The sequence below is a fragment of the Dipodomys merriami genome, unplaced genomic scaffold (genome assembly GCF_024711535.1).
Source record: "Dipodomys merriami isolate MVZ:Mamm:240054 unplaced genomic scaffold, mDipMer1.0.p SCAF_15, whole genome shotgun sequence".
Taxonomy (NCBI): domain Eukaryota; kingdom Metazoa; phylum Chordata; class Mammalia; order Rodentia; family Heteromyidae; genus Dipodomys; species Dipodomys merriami.
In genome coordinates, this window is record NW_027202826.1 from 30,623,160 (window position 1) to 30,639,303 (window position 16,144).

The 16,144-nt window shown below is 40.1% G+C and overlaps 1 protein-coding gene across 1 annotated transcript in view; it reads left to right on the forward strand.

The window, feature by feature from the left end:
• LOC138826739 (rho GTPase-activating protein 20-like) overlaps positions 1–15,745 on the forward strand; it is a 40,521-nt gene extending 24,776 nt beyond the window's left edge. The window contains exons 11-19 of the mRNA XM_070021980.1: positions 1,450–1,527; positions 2,033–2,099; positions 2,621–2,803; positions 4,561–4,739; positions 6,966–7,127; positions 12,532–12,641; positions 13,381–13,570; positions 14,916–14,997; positions 15,639–15,745. Of these exons, the coding sequence (XP_069878081.1) occupies positions 1,450–1,527; positions 2,033–2,099; positions 2,621–2,803; positions 4,561–4,739; positions 6,966–7,127; positions 12,532–12,641; positions 13,381–13,570; positions 14,916–14,987 (1,041 nt within the window). The 3' untranslated portion in view covers positions 14,988–14,997; positions 15,639–15,745. The remainder of the gene's footprint in view (positions 1–1,449; positions 1,528–2,032; positions 2,100–2,620; positions 2,804–4,560; positions 4,740–6,965; positions 7,128–12,531; positions 12,642–13,380; positions 13,571–14,915; positions 14,998–15,638) is intronic.
• Positions 15,746–16,144: the final 399 nt, after the last annotated feature.

The window sequence follows — 16,144 nt, forward strand, 5'->3', positions numbered from 1 at the left end:
CTGTGGGCTCAAAGTGCTAGAGCACTAGCCACGTGCAAAAAGATGTCAGAGAAGGACTCCAGGACATGAATTCAGGCCCCATATCCAACATTCACAACAACAAATGCAAAAGAAAAAACACAAAAGGAATGTCCTTTAAAAAAATTGCTTTATCATGTGGACATGTATGACTTTCATTTATTAAATACATGTTTACCTTATAGTAAGAATCTTTATTCACTTTCTTTAGCTAACATGTATAAATTTTGAAGGAAATTTTCACATTTAATATACATAAATTATCACAGTTTGATTGTAAACAAGGTCAATTTTATCAGTAAGTGGGGATAGTCTTCCTGGAAGAAGAGTACTTCTTATGTTATTTTTTATTTATATTTGGAATGGTTATCATGAATTCCATTTGTTTTTGTGGAATTCCTAAACGATGGAACAATGCCAAATATTATATAGAAGATCAGATTCTGTTACCTCAATTTTCTTATGTAGAAACATTTAACCTAAGTTTTAAGATATTTTTTTCCTCTATAAGTTGTTCTAAGACATTGTCAGCCTACATGACTACTTCTGAAGAGTAATGGTATTCTTTATATCTATACTCTCTCTTCTTTACTAAATTTCAGTATTGTGTGTTTACTTACATAGGCACATGTTCATCATATAAGTACACGTGTCCATATACATACACAAGTTAGTATTGATAGGGGAAAGCAGAAGGACACAACATTACTAAGTGGATGCTAGTAAATGTCTTGAAAATGATTGATCTGTTTCAAGTTCCATATTCATCACTGGAGGGAGAGAAGGCTGCATGGTTCTCAGTGGATAACACAGACTTGTCTGTTCCTGACTCACTCCAATAGCAAAAATGCTTAGAGAACAATCTGTTAGCTCAGCACTACATGATAAAAGTGGGCTTTACTGAGGTCTAAGTTTCCTGAAGTAAAGATTGCAGGTGCATGTCATTTCTCCTGAAGAGCTGAGTATCTGCCTATTGATTGATAATCAGCTTGTGGGAAGGCTCCATATTCATGCTTGTGGGTCCAGGGCAGCTCTGTGGTACCATGTCCTACCTGACAAGGTTCCTATTTGACCTTGTCTCTTGAAAGACATTTCACTGAATTTTAGGCCTTCACAATTTTCCCCTCTCAATATATTAATGGTTTTCCAGTACCTTTTGTTCTCCATATGCTCTGGTGTCTCTTCAGCTGTCATTCAGATTTGACCTATGTGCAGTTTGTTTCCATGTGTCTGAGGTGTTTTCTCCTGGCTTCATGTTATACAAATAAATAAAGAAACAGTTCTACTCAAGGCTTTGTGCGCTATACAGTTGGGGCCTTTAAATACCTGAAATCACATTTTGCTTGACTCATCAGGAAACTAATTGGTGATAATTATACAATGATACTGTTTGTTTCTCAATATGTACCTTTTTTCACATATGTTTTATAGCCAATAACTGTCTTAGCAAAAAACTCAGATACAGTGAAGGATGTTATCAGAAAGTCACTCTCCAACATTGGAATAAAAGTAAGTGATCTGTAAACTCTTTTAAAATTAATAACCTATTTCTTAATGGAGATGAATAGAGATACATTTATGCTCATGTGTGTACTACTGTGCTAATAACATCGGTCTTCTCCTGGCCTCAAGATTGAGAACCTGCAGGGAGCTGGACTTGAGATGAATCTATACTTGGGTTCTTAAAATCTCATTCTTAATCTCATGCCAAGTGCAATTGAACACACAAGGAAGTTGATATATAATTTGGACCTGCTAACTCCATATATTTCTGTTATATATAAAAGTCTATCTATGATGAGCTAGTGTAATACTCTGAGTAAGAAAGTTTCAGGATAGGCAGGTGTGGCTGATGTCTGTAGTCCTAGCTACTCAGGAAGCCAGCCCATCACTAACCCCCTAAAAGACAAAAGCAGAGCTTTCCTTGTTAGACACACAGCTGTGTAAGGCACTGTGTCCTTCTTGGGTCCACTGTGAGTGGCTTTGTATGACACTCAGTCCTTCTCTCCCCCAGGGCTCCGAGAATGACTACCAGTTGTGGCTCCATTCTGAAAATGAAGAAGTTCCCTTTGTCTTCATTGGTAAGTATCAAAGAAAGTTTCAAATGGGAGGGAATGGCGTCAAAGTTGGATTTCTAATTCTCCAATACTGATTCTTTAAGAGTTAAGCTTAATATTACTAAGGGTAACTATTGCCTATACAATTAGATTGTACGTTTTTCAATAAATGCTGAGCAGACACCACTTGATTTGTGTGAGTGTGTGTCTGTGTGTGTGTGTGTGTGTGTGTGTGTGTGTGTGTGTGTGTGTGTAGGTTCATTTCTTCATGTGGGAAATCTTGGTTTGAGGAGAAAACTAGGTAGTTGGCTTTATTCACTTGAAGTATAGCATTTTTGGATGATATTGGCCAAGACGTCTTCTATTCCTGAACGATTTGTTGAGTAGTAACTGCTTTGTACCACTACATAAGGATAAGAAACATGAGCTTTCTTGATTAAAATAAGGGGTTTTGTTTTCATGAAGTAGAAAGCAGATTGGAAATTCATTGTCAAAATCTGGGCTCCTATTCCAATGAAAGTCCTTGCTGCGTTTTCTCACCATAGGGCATGAAAATCCCTATGTGATTAAAATGAGTCAGTATGGAGAGACTGCATACCAGCCACGAGGACCAAGGCCACATGAGACTCACACTGCTCAGAGTCCTATCCTGGAGCAGTGCTATCTAGCCACAGGAGGCCGGTTCATTCTGAAGTCAAGGCAGCCAGCCCAGGGCCAGCAACTTAACAGTGAGTCCTCTCACTTCTATATGGTTACATAGTTCTCTATCTTCTGTACAATTCAGGACCTCTATGGTCTCTTAAAGCATTTGACATGCATAAAAACACATTTCAGTAAATGGAAGCAGGGTACATATGGCTCAAGCTGTAATTCCAGCTACTGAGGAGGCTGCGATCAGATTTTCTCAGAGTAAAGTCAGTGTGCAAAGGAAAGTCCTGAGAGTCTTATTTCCAAATGTCCATGAAAAAGCTGGAATAGAACTCTGGTTCTGAAGTAAAGGGCTCCTTTGAAAGAGAAAGCTCATGTCAGGGACAAGGCTCCAGAGATCACTAGGTAGCCTGTGGGAGGACATAAAAAGAAGAAAAGATGTCAACATCCTCCAAAGTTTCTGGAGAATATTCAATGTATACAGCAAGCTTGAATTAGAGTTTTTTCCTTAGGTGAAAACTAGAATGTGACTAGAGTCACTCAAAAGGAAAACATTTGCATTTTTTTGGTCAGTTGTGGGGCTTGAACTCTGGGACTGGGCTCTATCCTTCAGGTCTTCAACTCAAGACGAACACTCTAGCACTTGCCCAAGAGTGCCACTTCCAGTTTTCTGGTGATTTTTTGAAGAAAAGAGCCTCACCAACTTTCCTGCCTGGGTTGGCTTTGAACCACCAACCTCAGATTGCAACCTCTTGAGTAGCTAAACAGAGAACAGTGGAAGACAACCACAGTTTCCCTCATTGGCAATAATTAGTATATGTCTAGGGTAATTTTATCAGATGAGCAGAACCAAAAAACTCTGTAATATGACTATATAAGATGATGTTAAGGGAAATGAACACCAAGATGTGAACAGAAGTGGTCTTTCTTTGTTGTTGTTATTTGCCATGTACAATGAGATTTGTGTTTCCTTTGTATGTTCGTCCCTCTATGGTATATCCCTTGGGGTCACTGCGGATGAATTTGACACTGTGCACCTTCTATAAATTTATCTACTTTGGGGAGGGTATGGAAATAACAAGGACACAGGTTGACCCACTGCAAGAATGCTACTGAAAAGATACTTGGAAATAAAATTTATAATGTTTTGGAGAGAGGAATGGAGCAGGAGAGGGAGAGAAGAAACAGTTGGAGAGCAACAAAGGAAGATTTAACAATTCTTGCCAAGAAATGGACCTTGCTCATGTAACTAACACCTTTGTACATTATCTTTATTCTATATGTATATGAACATGTATACACATATATGAAGAGCATGACAAAAAAAAGAAATGTACTCATTGTCTTACTCATGTAATTGTAAACCCTCTTTACGATATCTTCACAACTATATTAAAGTAAAAAAACCCCACAAACAAAGGTCCAGAAAACTCGTAGTCTTTCACCTGGCAGGCACGCTGTGTTATAAGGGGAGATAACCTGATACAGGAAGTGATCAATGGGACACATGCAGAAATTCAAATAGGAGGAGAATGGCTCTCAATGTGAATGGTTATAAAACTCCACTGGAATGGTAGCTTTCCCTTTCAAAAGAGAAAGATACACCGGACAGCCCTACTTCAACTCAGGAACTTTGTAGGTGCAAGAGAGCTGGCCACAATAATCAGAAAGATAAACTGAGTGTGCTCAGGCCCCTAGCCATAACCAACAGTTTACTGATTTGGGCAAAGACTCAATAGTAAAGGGAATTAAGCCATTAGAGAATGTGGATAATTTGACACAGAAGCTTAGGTTCTAGGAAATTAAAGTGATCCCTTGAAAACTTTTGCTTCTTTAGAGTCAGAGCAGAAGAAAGAAGGAAGGGGAAGATCTTTCATCAACTGGCTTTTTGGTCGGGGGTCCAGCACAGCCAAGGAGAACAGACCCCTGAAATCTTCACGTGTAAAGTCAAGACTGCTCTTTGGGACTTCCCTGGAGGCTGCTTGTAAGGATGGCAAACTACCCTCCCCTCTTCTGGTAGGTCCCAGTTTGGTATCTGCTGCCCTCCTGAGGAGAGGAACCTCCTGAGTGTGCAGGGGAGGGAGAGGAGTGTTCTCATGGAGCCCCAGGTCCAATTCAGCAAAGCATCAGACAATGGGTGGGGGTGCTTTGTTACTATTGCTACAAGATATAAACATGTCACAATGTACAATTCCCTAAGTCAAGCCCAACAGGTAAGTATTCCCTTCAGTGGGGGACTGGTACACCAGAAGCCTCATTGCCTGCTGCAGAATTGTAGTTCCAGGCACTGTGCATGTGAAGCTGTGAGTCTCCCTCCTTCATGCTCCCTTCCAGCTTTATTCTTCCAACTTGCAAATGTCTCCAGTCACATATATAGACATTCCTCAGACATTCCTCAGTCTATTTATTTATATATATTAGACAAGATCATATTTTAATAGTTCCTAGCATCAGAAAAGCACACTGGTGGTTGTTGGTTTTCAGAGAGGAGGATGGACAGATAGTGTTTAAAAGATCTGTCCTTTCTATGGAGGAAAATGGAAAAATTCTGAGGAAGCTGGTCACACAGTATTGTGTTTGTACTGAAGGCCAATGGACTGTGTGCTTTAAACTGGCTACAATGGTGACTCTTAGGTGATGTATGCAAAAAGGAAAAGAAAGATATTACTTTGCTTTCATTTGGTTGAAAAAGAAGCTTCAACCTCTGAGAAACCAACAAAATCTAAGTGACAAGGTAGAGTATCATTGAAAAACCATTGATATTGTTTTCACTGTTTCTTCCTGGTATATTAAAAAGGCAACAATGGGTCACGCCTGTAATCCTAGCTCCACAGAAGTGTGAGATTGAGTGTGACATCTGAGATTTCTGCTCCATAGCTAGCCCAGACTGGAATGTTCATGAGACTCTTGTTTTTAATGAAGCACTGAAAAACCAGAAGCAGAACTTCAGCTGAAGTTTTAGGCCAAAAGACCTGAGCATCAAAGTTTAGTGACAGCACTCAAGACATGACTTCAAAGCTTCAGGACATTCATACATGCACACCCAAAATCCTAATTTACTATAGTGTATTGTGAGGATTGGATGAATGGATGTCTATCATGTGTACAATCACTAACACATGATGGGAATTTTCCCTTGGATGCAACAGAGAATGCCCTGGTCTCACATTGTACCCAGAAATTTAAGGAGGCAGATAGGATCTCCCTAGTTCTAATCTCACATTTAGAAAAATAATAGAAAATCCAAAAATGGACATACTGCTGTAGGAAGGATGTACATTATTATAATCCCAGGTCATTGGGACACCAGAACCTGGAAGACTAAAATTTCAGGCCAGCACAGGAGGAAATGTCCACTGATTACTATTCCAAAATATCTAGCAAAAAGGAGGGATGGGAAGTGATGGGAAGGGGAAACAAAGGAGGAGGCTACAATACTTGACAAGAAATGTACTCATGACCTTGTCCATGTAATTGTAATCCCTGTGTACAGTATTTTCACACTAAAAAAATAAAATAAAATAAAGAAGTTTGGGTCAGAGGAAACAAAGGCAGCCTGGCTAGTGGGCGTTGGAACTTAACAGGGGACATATGTGAACGTAAGAAGGAAGGAAGGAGGGAAGGAAGGAAAGGAGAAGAGGAAAGAAAAGATGGAGGGAAGGAACAAAAGAGTGAATAAAAGATTGAGGGAGGGAAAGGGCTTAGGACTTAAGAAGGGACTGTGTCCAAGGTCACACTACAAGTCCTCAACTCTGAAAACAGGGGACACCAAAATAGAACCAAAGAGAGCAAGGCCCCAGTGATGAATACAATCAGGGAAAACTTCCTAATGGACTAAGTATGAATGTGATGTGAAGAATCTAGCAACTACAGAATTTATAAATGGGAAATTAAAAGAGAAGAAATGCGCAGGAAGCTAGCATTCTTGGGAAGGTGTGAGGGGACAGGTGTGTTAGAAGGAGGCTGGGCCAGCCGAAGCTGGAAGCATTAAGTAGAAGTTTTAGCAGTCAGTTCATTACACAGACAAATCCATTCACTGTTCAATGTTTCTGAGTCTGACCCTAGAATAAAAGAACAACAACAAAATATATTTCCAACAACGAAACATAATTATTAATGAGGTCACCTACCTTGAGCACTGGAGCCTTGCACACTTAGACATCTTACTTAGAGAAGTGTGAGGTGGTGCTCTGTGCCGTTTGACATGGAGGACCCAGGCTTTCTTTCCTCTCCTCCACACAGGAGATGATTTCCTTCCTCAGTCAGGAGGGGCGGCTCACCGAGGGCATCTTCAGAAAGTCAGGCAGCGTCAAAGCCGTCAGAGCCCTCAAAGAAAAACTCATGTCTGGAGCCCGAGTGGACCTGCACCAGGAATCCGTGTTTGTGGTCGCCTCAGTGTTAAAGGTAGGACACAGCCAGCATCACCCAGGGAGGCATCTTCACTGTGAGCCCACAGCACTGCATCACCAGCACCACAATCACCCAAGAACCATGAGGGGCCTCACACATCAAGCATGTGGGAAATGAAAAGACACATGTCTGTGTATTCTGTCTGTTTACTTTGTCTTCTCACCTCAGCTCCTCTCATCTTCCGACCTGAACACCCATGCCCAAAGTAACTAATGAGTGATCTGATTTACTGTATCACTTTAAATCGCCATGACAATACAACTATGAGCACCAACAAGTCCTGCTACATATTTGCCAAACAAGCACCCAGCACTGCCTTCTTTAAGGAAGGTTGCACAAAGGCACAAAATCATATAGAATTTGTAAACATTCATGACCAAAGGTGAAGGCCCGAATGAGTCCCATCATGATTTGCCAGGCCAGCAGAGCCAGCTCATGCCACCATTCCTGCCCATCTCCAATACCTTTACAGGATAGTTGGTGTGGATATGCAGACGCTCCTCTTCTCTCAGTATCCTCCATCTGCACCTTTTCTTCTGTTTTTCTTTCTTCCCATACATCCCACTATTATACTTACCTAAAAAGTCATTTCTTACCACATTACCCATAAATTTGATCATTAACTGGAATTAAGCAGCCCAAACATCTGTGCTCTCTGAAAATTCACCTGAGTTTCACCATCAGTACGTAAAGTTTGAAATGATACAGGTAGATTACAAATATCTTTATGCTTGTAGAAGGAAGTATTCAATAGAGAACCAATATATCTATACATTTTGCTCTTTTTGAACAGCACTACAGAAAAATCATGGGAGAATGATTAAGAATGGCTTTATAAAAATAATTTTGTTCTCACTTGCTCTAGGCCTTTTTTATGTCCTTTCATTGTTGGTGTAGACATCAGCCATGCTAATAATTTTCAGCCAGGAAGATAGGCATGCATTACTGTTCATGAAATCACAATTTTGGTACTGCCCACTTGAAACTCACATCACTGCCTAGCCAGAGGTAGACTAGTGCATCTCAGTTTCTCTGGTCTTGCTCTTGGTGATAACGTGACAGATGCATACAGAGTTCTACTAACCCAGCCTGGAGATGAATATAAGCTCAGAACCATGATGAATGTACCATGGAGCCATTTCGAGAATGTTCACACAACACCCAACACTGTGGGCATTTTTCCCGTTTGTGTCATGTTGTGTATATACATTTTAATAGGCCACGTTATGGGATCAACAATTAGTGATCAGTTGTTCAAAATGATCTTGTGGGAGAAGCTTACATGTGCAGGTCACTAACCTTGAGATTCAAAGGTCCAAAGTTGTCAACATCTAAATTCTTTTTTTTTAATTTGGAAAGTACTGTACAGAGGAGTTATGGATATATTTCTTATCAAGCATTGTTGCCTCCTCCTTTGTTTCCCCTTCCCATCACTTCCCATCTCCCTCCCACCCCAATTCCAAACATACATACATACACACATGCACCCATACAGACACGCAAGCACACGCAACACACTCACTCACACGCATGTGTTCACACACACCTACACACACACACACACACACACACACACACAAACACATCTTGCCCCACAGTTGTACAGTTCCTTTCAACATAATGTCTTGTACATCTCTCTGTGGCAATGGGTCCACTTGTATCCCTGTTTAAAGAATTTCTTTTTTTCCTTTGCCCTACACAAGGTATACCAACATCAAATACAGTGAAAACAGGGCTTGTTCCATTGGACAGGGACATACAGAGCAACAAAAACATATAACTATATTAGAAACAATTGCAAGAAAGAAAAAACATTTGAGTCCTTATCTTGGGGTTCATTTCGCCTAATTTCAACGTATCTGACCATTTCTGCTTGTCTCAGATATATGCTGGTTATTGCAAATAAGGGAAACCATGGGACCTATGTTTCTTTGGGCCTGGCTTACTTCACTTAATGTATTTTTTTCCAAGTCTTTCAATTTCCTAACTAATGGGGCAATATCATTCTTTCTGATGGAGGCATAGAATTCCATTGTGTATATATCAAACATTTCCTTGATCCTTTCATTTACTGAGGGGCATCTGGGTTGGTTCCATATCTTAGCTATGGTAAATAATGGTGCAATAAGCATAGTTGTGCTGATAGCTTTAATATGGTCTCCTTTGTGATCATTTGGGTAAATGCCCAAAAGTAGGATTGTTGGGTCATTTTAAATTTTAGATATGAGACCCTTGTCCATTGTATGGATGGTGAAGATCTTCTCCCAATCTGTGGGCTTTCTATTAATCATGCTAACTATGTCCTTTGCCATGCAGAATTTCTGTAATTTAATGCAATCCCATTTGCATGAATTCCCAACCTCTCTTTGATTTGTTGGGTTTCTGTGTCTCTATTAAGAAAATTTCAGCCTATACCAAGGAGACCAAGGGTTTCTCTTATTCCATACTGTAATGTTTTCAGAGTACTCTGAGGTCTTTGATCCATTTGGAGTTGATTCTGGTGCAGTGTGGTATATAAGGATCTAGCTTTAGTTTTCTACAAGTGATTAACCAATTTTCCCAGCACCATTTACTGGAGAGGCTGTCTTTCTTCCATTCTATTTTTTAACTCTCTTATCGAAGATGAAGTGGCTATAGGTCTGTGGGTTCATTTCTGGCTTTTCCATTCTATTCCATTAGTCGTGAAGTCTCTTCTTGTGCCAGTACCAAGCTGTTTGATTAGTATGACTTTTTAGTAGAGTTCGAAATTTGATATTGATATTCCTCCAGCACTGGTCTTTCTGTTGAGGATTGTTTTGCTATTCTAGGTCTTTTATTGTTCCATATGAATTTTTGGATTGCCTCTTCTATTTCCTCAAGAATGAGGTTGGAATATTGTTAGGTGTTGGATTGAATTTGTTGATAGCTTTGGGAAGAATAGCCATTTTCATGATGTTGATCTTTCCAATCCAGGAGCATGGGAGTTTTTGCCACTTTCTAAGTTCTGCTTTGTCTATAAGTCTCCATCATAGAGTTCCTTCACTTCTTTGGTTAAGTTAATTCCTAGGTATTTTATTGGGAGACGGCTATTAGTAATGGAGTTGCTTTCCTGATTTCAGGTGTGCTTTTCTCATTATTTGCATACAGAAAATCCATTGATTTTTTTCAATTTTTTATTGTGAAAATACTGTACCGAGGGGTTACAATTACATGGGCAGGATAATGCGTACATTTCTTATCAAGCATTGCAGCCCCCTACTTTGTTTACCCTTAACATACCTTCCCAGCCTCCCTCCCCACCCCCACAACCAATCTTCCCCCCCCCAGCCCCCTCCACCAACTTTGTAAAGCTCCCTTTTGACATGACTACTTGTAATTCTCTTTGTTGCAACAGGTCCACCTGTATCCCTAAACGACTTGTTTTTCCCCATCTCCTCCACAAGTTATACTGACATCAAATATAGTGAAAGCAGGAGTTATACTGTGGGGGAGGGACATACAAAACAACAAAGAAATAATCTTATAAATGCATTAGAAACAATTGCATGAAAAAACATTAAAATACATATCTAAGGGTTCATTTTCCTAACATCACATTATCTGACCTTTTCTGCTTGACTCATACATATCTAGATATTGCAAATAAGGAAATCCATGGGACCTATGTTTCTTTGGGCCTGGCTTACCTCACTTAATATAATTTTTTCCAAGTTTTTCCATTTCTTAACAAATGGAGCAATGTTATTCTTTCTGGTGGAGGCATAGAATTCCATTGTGTATATATACCACATTTTCTTGATACATTCATCTACTGAGGGGCATCTGGGTTGGTTCCATATCTTAGCTATGGTAAATAAGGCTGCAATAAACATAGTTGTGCTGGTAGCGATGTTAATCTTTCCAATCCAGGAGCATGGGAGGTTTTACCGTTTTCTAAGTTCTGTTTGGATTTCCATTTTCAAGATTTTAAAGTTTTCATATTAGAGGTCCTTCACTTCTTTGATTAAGTTAATTCCTAGGTATTTTATTTTTTGTGGGGCTATTACAAATGGAGTTGCTTTCCTAATTTCAGCCACACTTTTCTCATTGTTGGCATACGGAAAAGCCATTGTTTTTGTGGGGTTAATTTAATACCCTGCTACTTTTCTGAAGTTTTGAATCAGCTTGAGTAATTTGGGAGTGGAGTCTATGGGATTCTTTAAATACAAGATCATGTCATCTGCAAAGAGGGAGAGTTTTATTTCTTCTTTCCCTATTTGGATCCCCTTTATGTCTGCATCTTGTCTTATTGCTGTAGCTAGGCATTCTAATACTAGATTGAAGAGAAGTGGAGAGAGTGGAGATCCTTGTCTTGTTCCTGAGTTAAGAGGAAATGTCTTTAGTTTTTCAACATTAAGTATAATGCTGGCTGTCGGTTTATCATTTACAGCGTTTATTGTATTGAGGAATGTTCCCTGGATTCGTAATTTTCCCAAAACCTTCAGCATAAAGTGGGGTAACATCTAAATTCTTATTGATGCATGTTGATGAGGATGGACAAGTGCTTTTATCCAACAGGCTGAAAGGAACCTAATATAGGTACTGTTCGTGGATGTAAAAGGAAAGGTAACTAACTGGTACTCACAGGTGTAAGATGATGTATTTCATTCATTGCAGAGTGTTGGGGAATTTTAAGCCAAAATTCAGAACTAACATACTGTATACCTAGTCCTTCCCATATGATATGTACAGAAGTATTTAATTCACAAATACACTACTTATTCAATTAAAACTGCAAAGAAACAGGTGAAATGTGTGGGCCTATTTCTGCTCAGCAATAGGATTTAGAACCACTGCATACCCAGCATTGTCCTTTAGAGTAGATTGTTCCAGTCAAGTAGCAGTTTTCAGAGAAAGAGGAGATGGGTCCTCACTCCCACAGTACCTAATGCAGGTGGGTGTTTGAGAATTTTCTTAAACTAGGCACTGTTCACTTAGTTCTTTTGATGTTACTGGCTCTTGTTTTCCATTCTGGTTTGTGATGTGTGGGAGTACTTTTTTATTAAGAGGGCATTCCTGTCAGGAAGGGGTGTAGTCTGTTATGAAACAGAGTCTGTTCCTTGAGAAAAGAAGCGATCCTCTTCTTTCAGTTTGAAGCACATATAGCACATGCATGTTTCCAAATACCTGTTTCTAAGTTGTCTTCACCAGGTCCCTAATCCTTCCTGCCTCAGCAGCACTGCCATGCTCTGCTTTGTGCTTTCAGTTCAGGTGGGGAGGCTGCTGGCACCTGTCTATGTGGGAAGTGAAGAGAGGGCAGTGTAGGTCACAGATTCACTCATTGAGAAGGGATGGGGGTCAATCCATTTCTTCCACCTGCATGTTATAATTGTGTGACATAGTTTGTTGCATCAGAATATCCTGCTTTTGTCTCTGGAAGGATTTTCTTCGCAATGTGCAAGGAGGTGTGTTTCACACTGGCATGTATGAGACATGGCTTAGTCTCATGGATGAAGACTGTGAAGAGGAGAAAATCATTCTGGCCCAGAGGTAGGATTCAGGAAATGAGTCTGCTCTGGGTAGGATTCAAAAATCCAACGTTTCCACTCTTAGGGAAACTAGCCTCATGGTGTAGAGAGTTTAAGGTGCTGAAATAATTGTGAGTCAGGTAAAATTTTCATTTGGTCTCATCCATGCAAGACTTCATAGAGACAGGCAATTATAATCTGTGTGTGAATGAGTTTTTTCCTGTGGTATTGTTTGCATAGCTTCTTTCCCATGTATACATAAGGAAAGTCAACACTGATGGATAGCAGATTATACTGATGGACCCATGTAGGGAGGGCAAGATCTCAGCTTGGTCAAATACTAACATAAACATCAAAGTCTATATCGCTTCAATGAAATTTTTTATATTCATTTTTTCTTGGAATAAGTCTCTCATTATAGTATGTACTTTGGGATGTGATCACTAAACCTGACTTCATCATTGCCATTTCAGAGATAATTTAACTGTTTATTTTTCAGGAAGATTTTTGTTGAGTACAATGTGAACCAATACAATGTTTATTTCAAAAGACACTATCTTTCTATTGATCTAAATATATCTGTTCCAAGATAATGAGTAGTGTAGTCATCTCAAGGATAGATTTTATGCAGTAGGTTAAAATATATCCTTCTCGCTTTATACTTTCAATTAGTTCAGTCCAACTGATAGAAAAGGCACTTTGTGTGTGTAGAATCTGCTACAAGTAATTGCTTACCTGAAAGTGTGTTTTTCTGCGTTCAGTCTTTTAGAAATGCTGCCCAGAGTCAACCAACTGCTGCTGAAACATCTGTTTGGAATGTTAAGCCAAATCCACCAGAATTGCTTCCTAAACCTGATGACCGCCTACAACCTAGCTGTGTGCACAGCCCCAAGCTTGATGTTCCCGCCCACTGATGCCAGGGCAGGATTTGATATGCAACTCATGAGAAAGGTAATGGCCTCTCCTAGCTTCATCCTGACAAGCAGAGTGGCTGGTTGGATCTGGAAAGGCATGCCTGACAGCCCAGGATTTAAGGACACAATGGACTGCAGACCTCAGGAAAAGAGGTGTTCACCCTATCTGTGGTGAGGTTTACAAACATGTGCAGCAAGGAGAAAGCAGCAGTGTGGTCCTTTCTCTTTCCCTTCAGTATTGAGGAGTGGAGGCTGACCAAACCCTAGGGAAGAAAGGAGGATGACAATGGTGACAATGAGTCCAACCACCAACGTTCTGCTCTCTTCTTGCCATTGTGAATCTGTGATCTTGGGATGGTTTTCCAGTTAGTGTTTTCCTCTGCCCAGTGCTCTGTTCAGGTCCAGACACTTCCCCTTAAGAAAGGGATTAAACCATGAAGGCTAGGATCTCTGTCCTATGCATAGGCTCCCACTTTCAGTTGTTTTCAATTAGAGAAATATTGGTACCTGTTGATAAGTCATCAGATTCCTGTTAGTAAAGAGTATCATCTAATAACTTGCACTGATCTAGTCCATAGAGTGAGACAGAGAGATGAGAGGAACAGACTAGAATCCTTCAGTATTCTCTGAGCTCAGCTCCTTATGATTACCTCCCACTAATGAAAGGTCTGCAACTGTTCCTCCCAAATGCATCTACCTGAAGGGAAACATTCTTCAGGGTCTTTTGAGAGATGCCTAATATATAAACTATACATGGTATTGCTCATTCACTACACAAAATAGAAACTAGTGAACTATTCTAAAATGTCTCCACATAAACAGAGGGTATATGAGACCAGTGGAGTTGCCAGGCTCACCCTGCCACAGGGTTGAGGCCCAGCAGTGTGGAGCAGGGATTGCAGCTGCATGACACAGAGCTCCTCTGCAGGGGCTCTTCCTTCCCCACAGCTCCACACACAAGCTGGCCTGAGTTTAAGGCAGGGCACTTTGGAAGGGAAATTCAGGAGTTCATTCTATTCAATGATTTTCTTTTAAATATTACTATATACAACTGTAAGGAAAACAAACTATTTAGAGATATAACAATGACACTATAAAGAAGATATAATTTTGGATATTACAAAGATGTTGGCAGTTAAGCAAAGTGACTCACTGTGCCTCTCGTCCATTCATTGTGTTTCAAGCTCTGGTCTATAAACACCATCCATAGTTTGTAAATTATGTCTCTGACAAAAGTGGCTTATACATCGCTTCTAATTTAAATTCTGAGTTTCTCCCCACATTCCTCAAGCCTTTGTGTGTTTGCTCCAAGAATCACAGATCAGAGGATTCATAAATGCCAGATGACAAGAGTAGTCTATGTGTATCTTTTTTTGTTACAGGTTTCCCTGGTGCAGTTTTTGATTGAAAATACTCCCAAAATATTTGCCAAAGACTTCACTCCCATTTCTTAGGAGAGTCCAGGTACTGTGGAAATGTGAGGTGGCCTCAGGAAGCAGGAACAATTTAAATGAACAGTTGAACTGCCCTTGGGGAGGACCACAGGGAGGCTGCCCAGACTTGGGAGATGCTTTAGGCCATGGCTAATGCAGAAGATTCTGTCCTAAAGGGAATGGTGCAGGCCAGGTCACCACCTCTTTCTCTTCCCAAAGGTGATCACAGCTCATTACCCTGTCAGGAGACCAAAACCATGGCCGTGTCTGTTTTCAACGGGCAATCAAATTGTGCAATCTCACAATTAGTTTCTTTCAGCTCTCAAATCAAGCAGGATCATGTCAGAATCTGAGGATTCCTGTCAGATAATTTGTGAAAAATTAATTTTCCCAATTGAATAAATTTAATAGAGGTTTCTTAGAAAATCCAGGTCTGATATGTTAATGGTAGCTAAGTATAGCTTCTTCCCCAGGATTCATCACAGAAATTGAGCTTAGATTCAGAACCTCAGCATTTCTATCACATATTTCTATTTTGCCCTTTCATGTTTTTGTGGTGTTTATCTCATTGCTTTGAGAAAGTCTTTAGAGTAGTTGTATTTGTCAGGATTTGAGAGAAGAATTGGAGACCATTCATAGCAAGATTTCTTGTTTTCTTCTTGTTTCTTTTAGACTGACAATGAAGCTATGATTGTGTGAGCACCACTGAAGACAAGCTCACCTTCTTTTGCCTCCCACTTCCTCTTCCCATCTTTCCAAATGTAAAGACATACCTATCCCCATAGTACGCTAAGTTTTTCACTTATATTGTTTTCTCTTATGCGAATTGTTGATATAATAAAATGAAAGCAGAATTCTGTGTGTTGGCCAGTCATGTTCTTGGTTCATCCGCATATTGGTTTGAGGGTGTTGGCTCAGCTGGCAGTTGTTCTGGTTCAGCCAGTGACATGTGTGTTGCTATATCTGCTGCCCCTAGAGAGGGGCTGACACAGGCCTTTATATTTTGTGCCAGCTCTGGTTGGATTCCACATGTTCTACAAGCAGCTGAGTCTTCATATGGAAGACATACACTTTCCTAGACTCAAAGTGGACAAAGACTGTTCTGTTCTGTTCCTGTCACTATTACCACAGCCAGGTGTCCCACAGACAAGCCAGGAGTCAATGTAGGTAAAGACTGT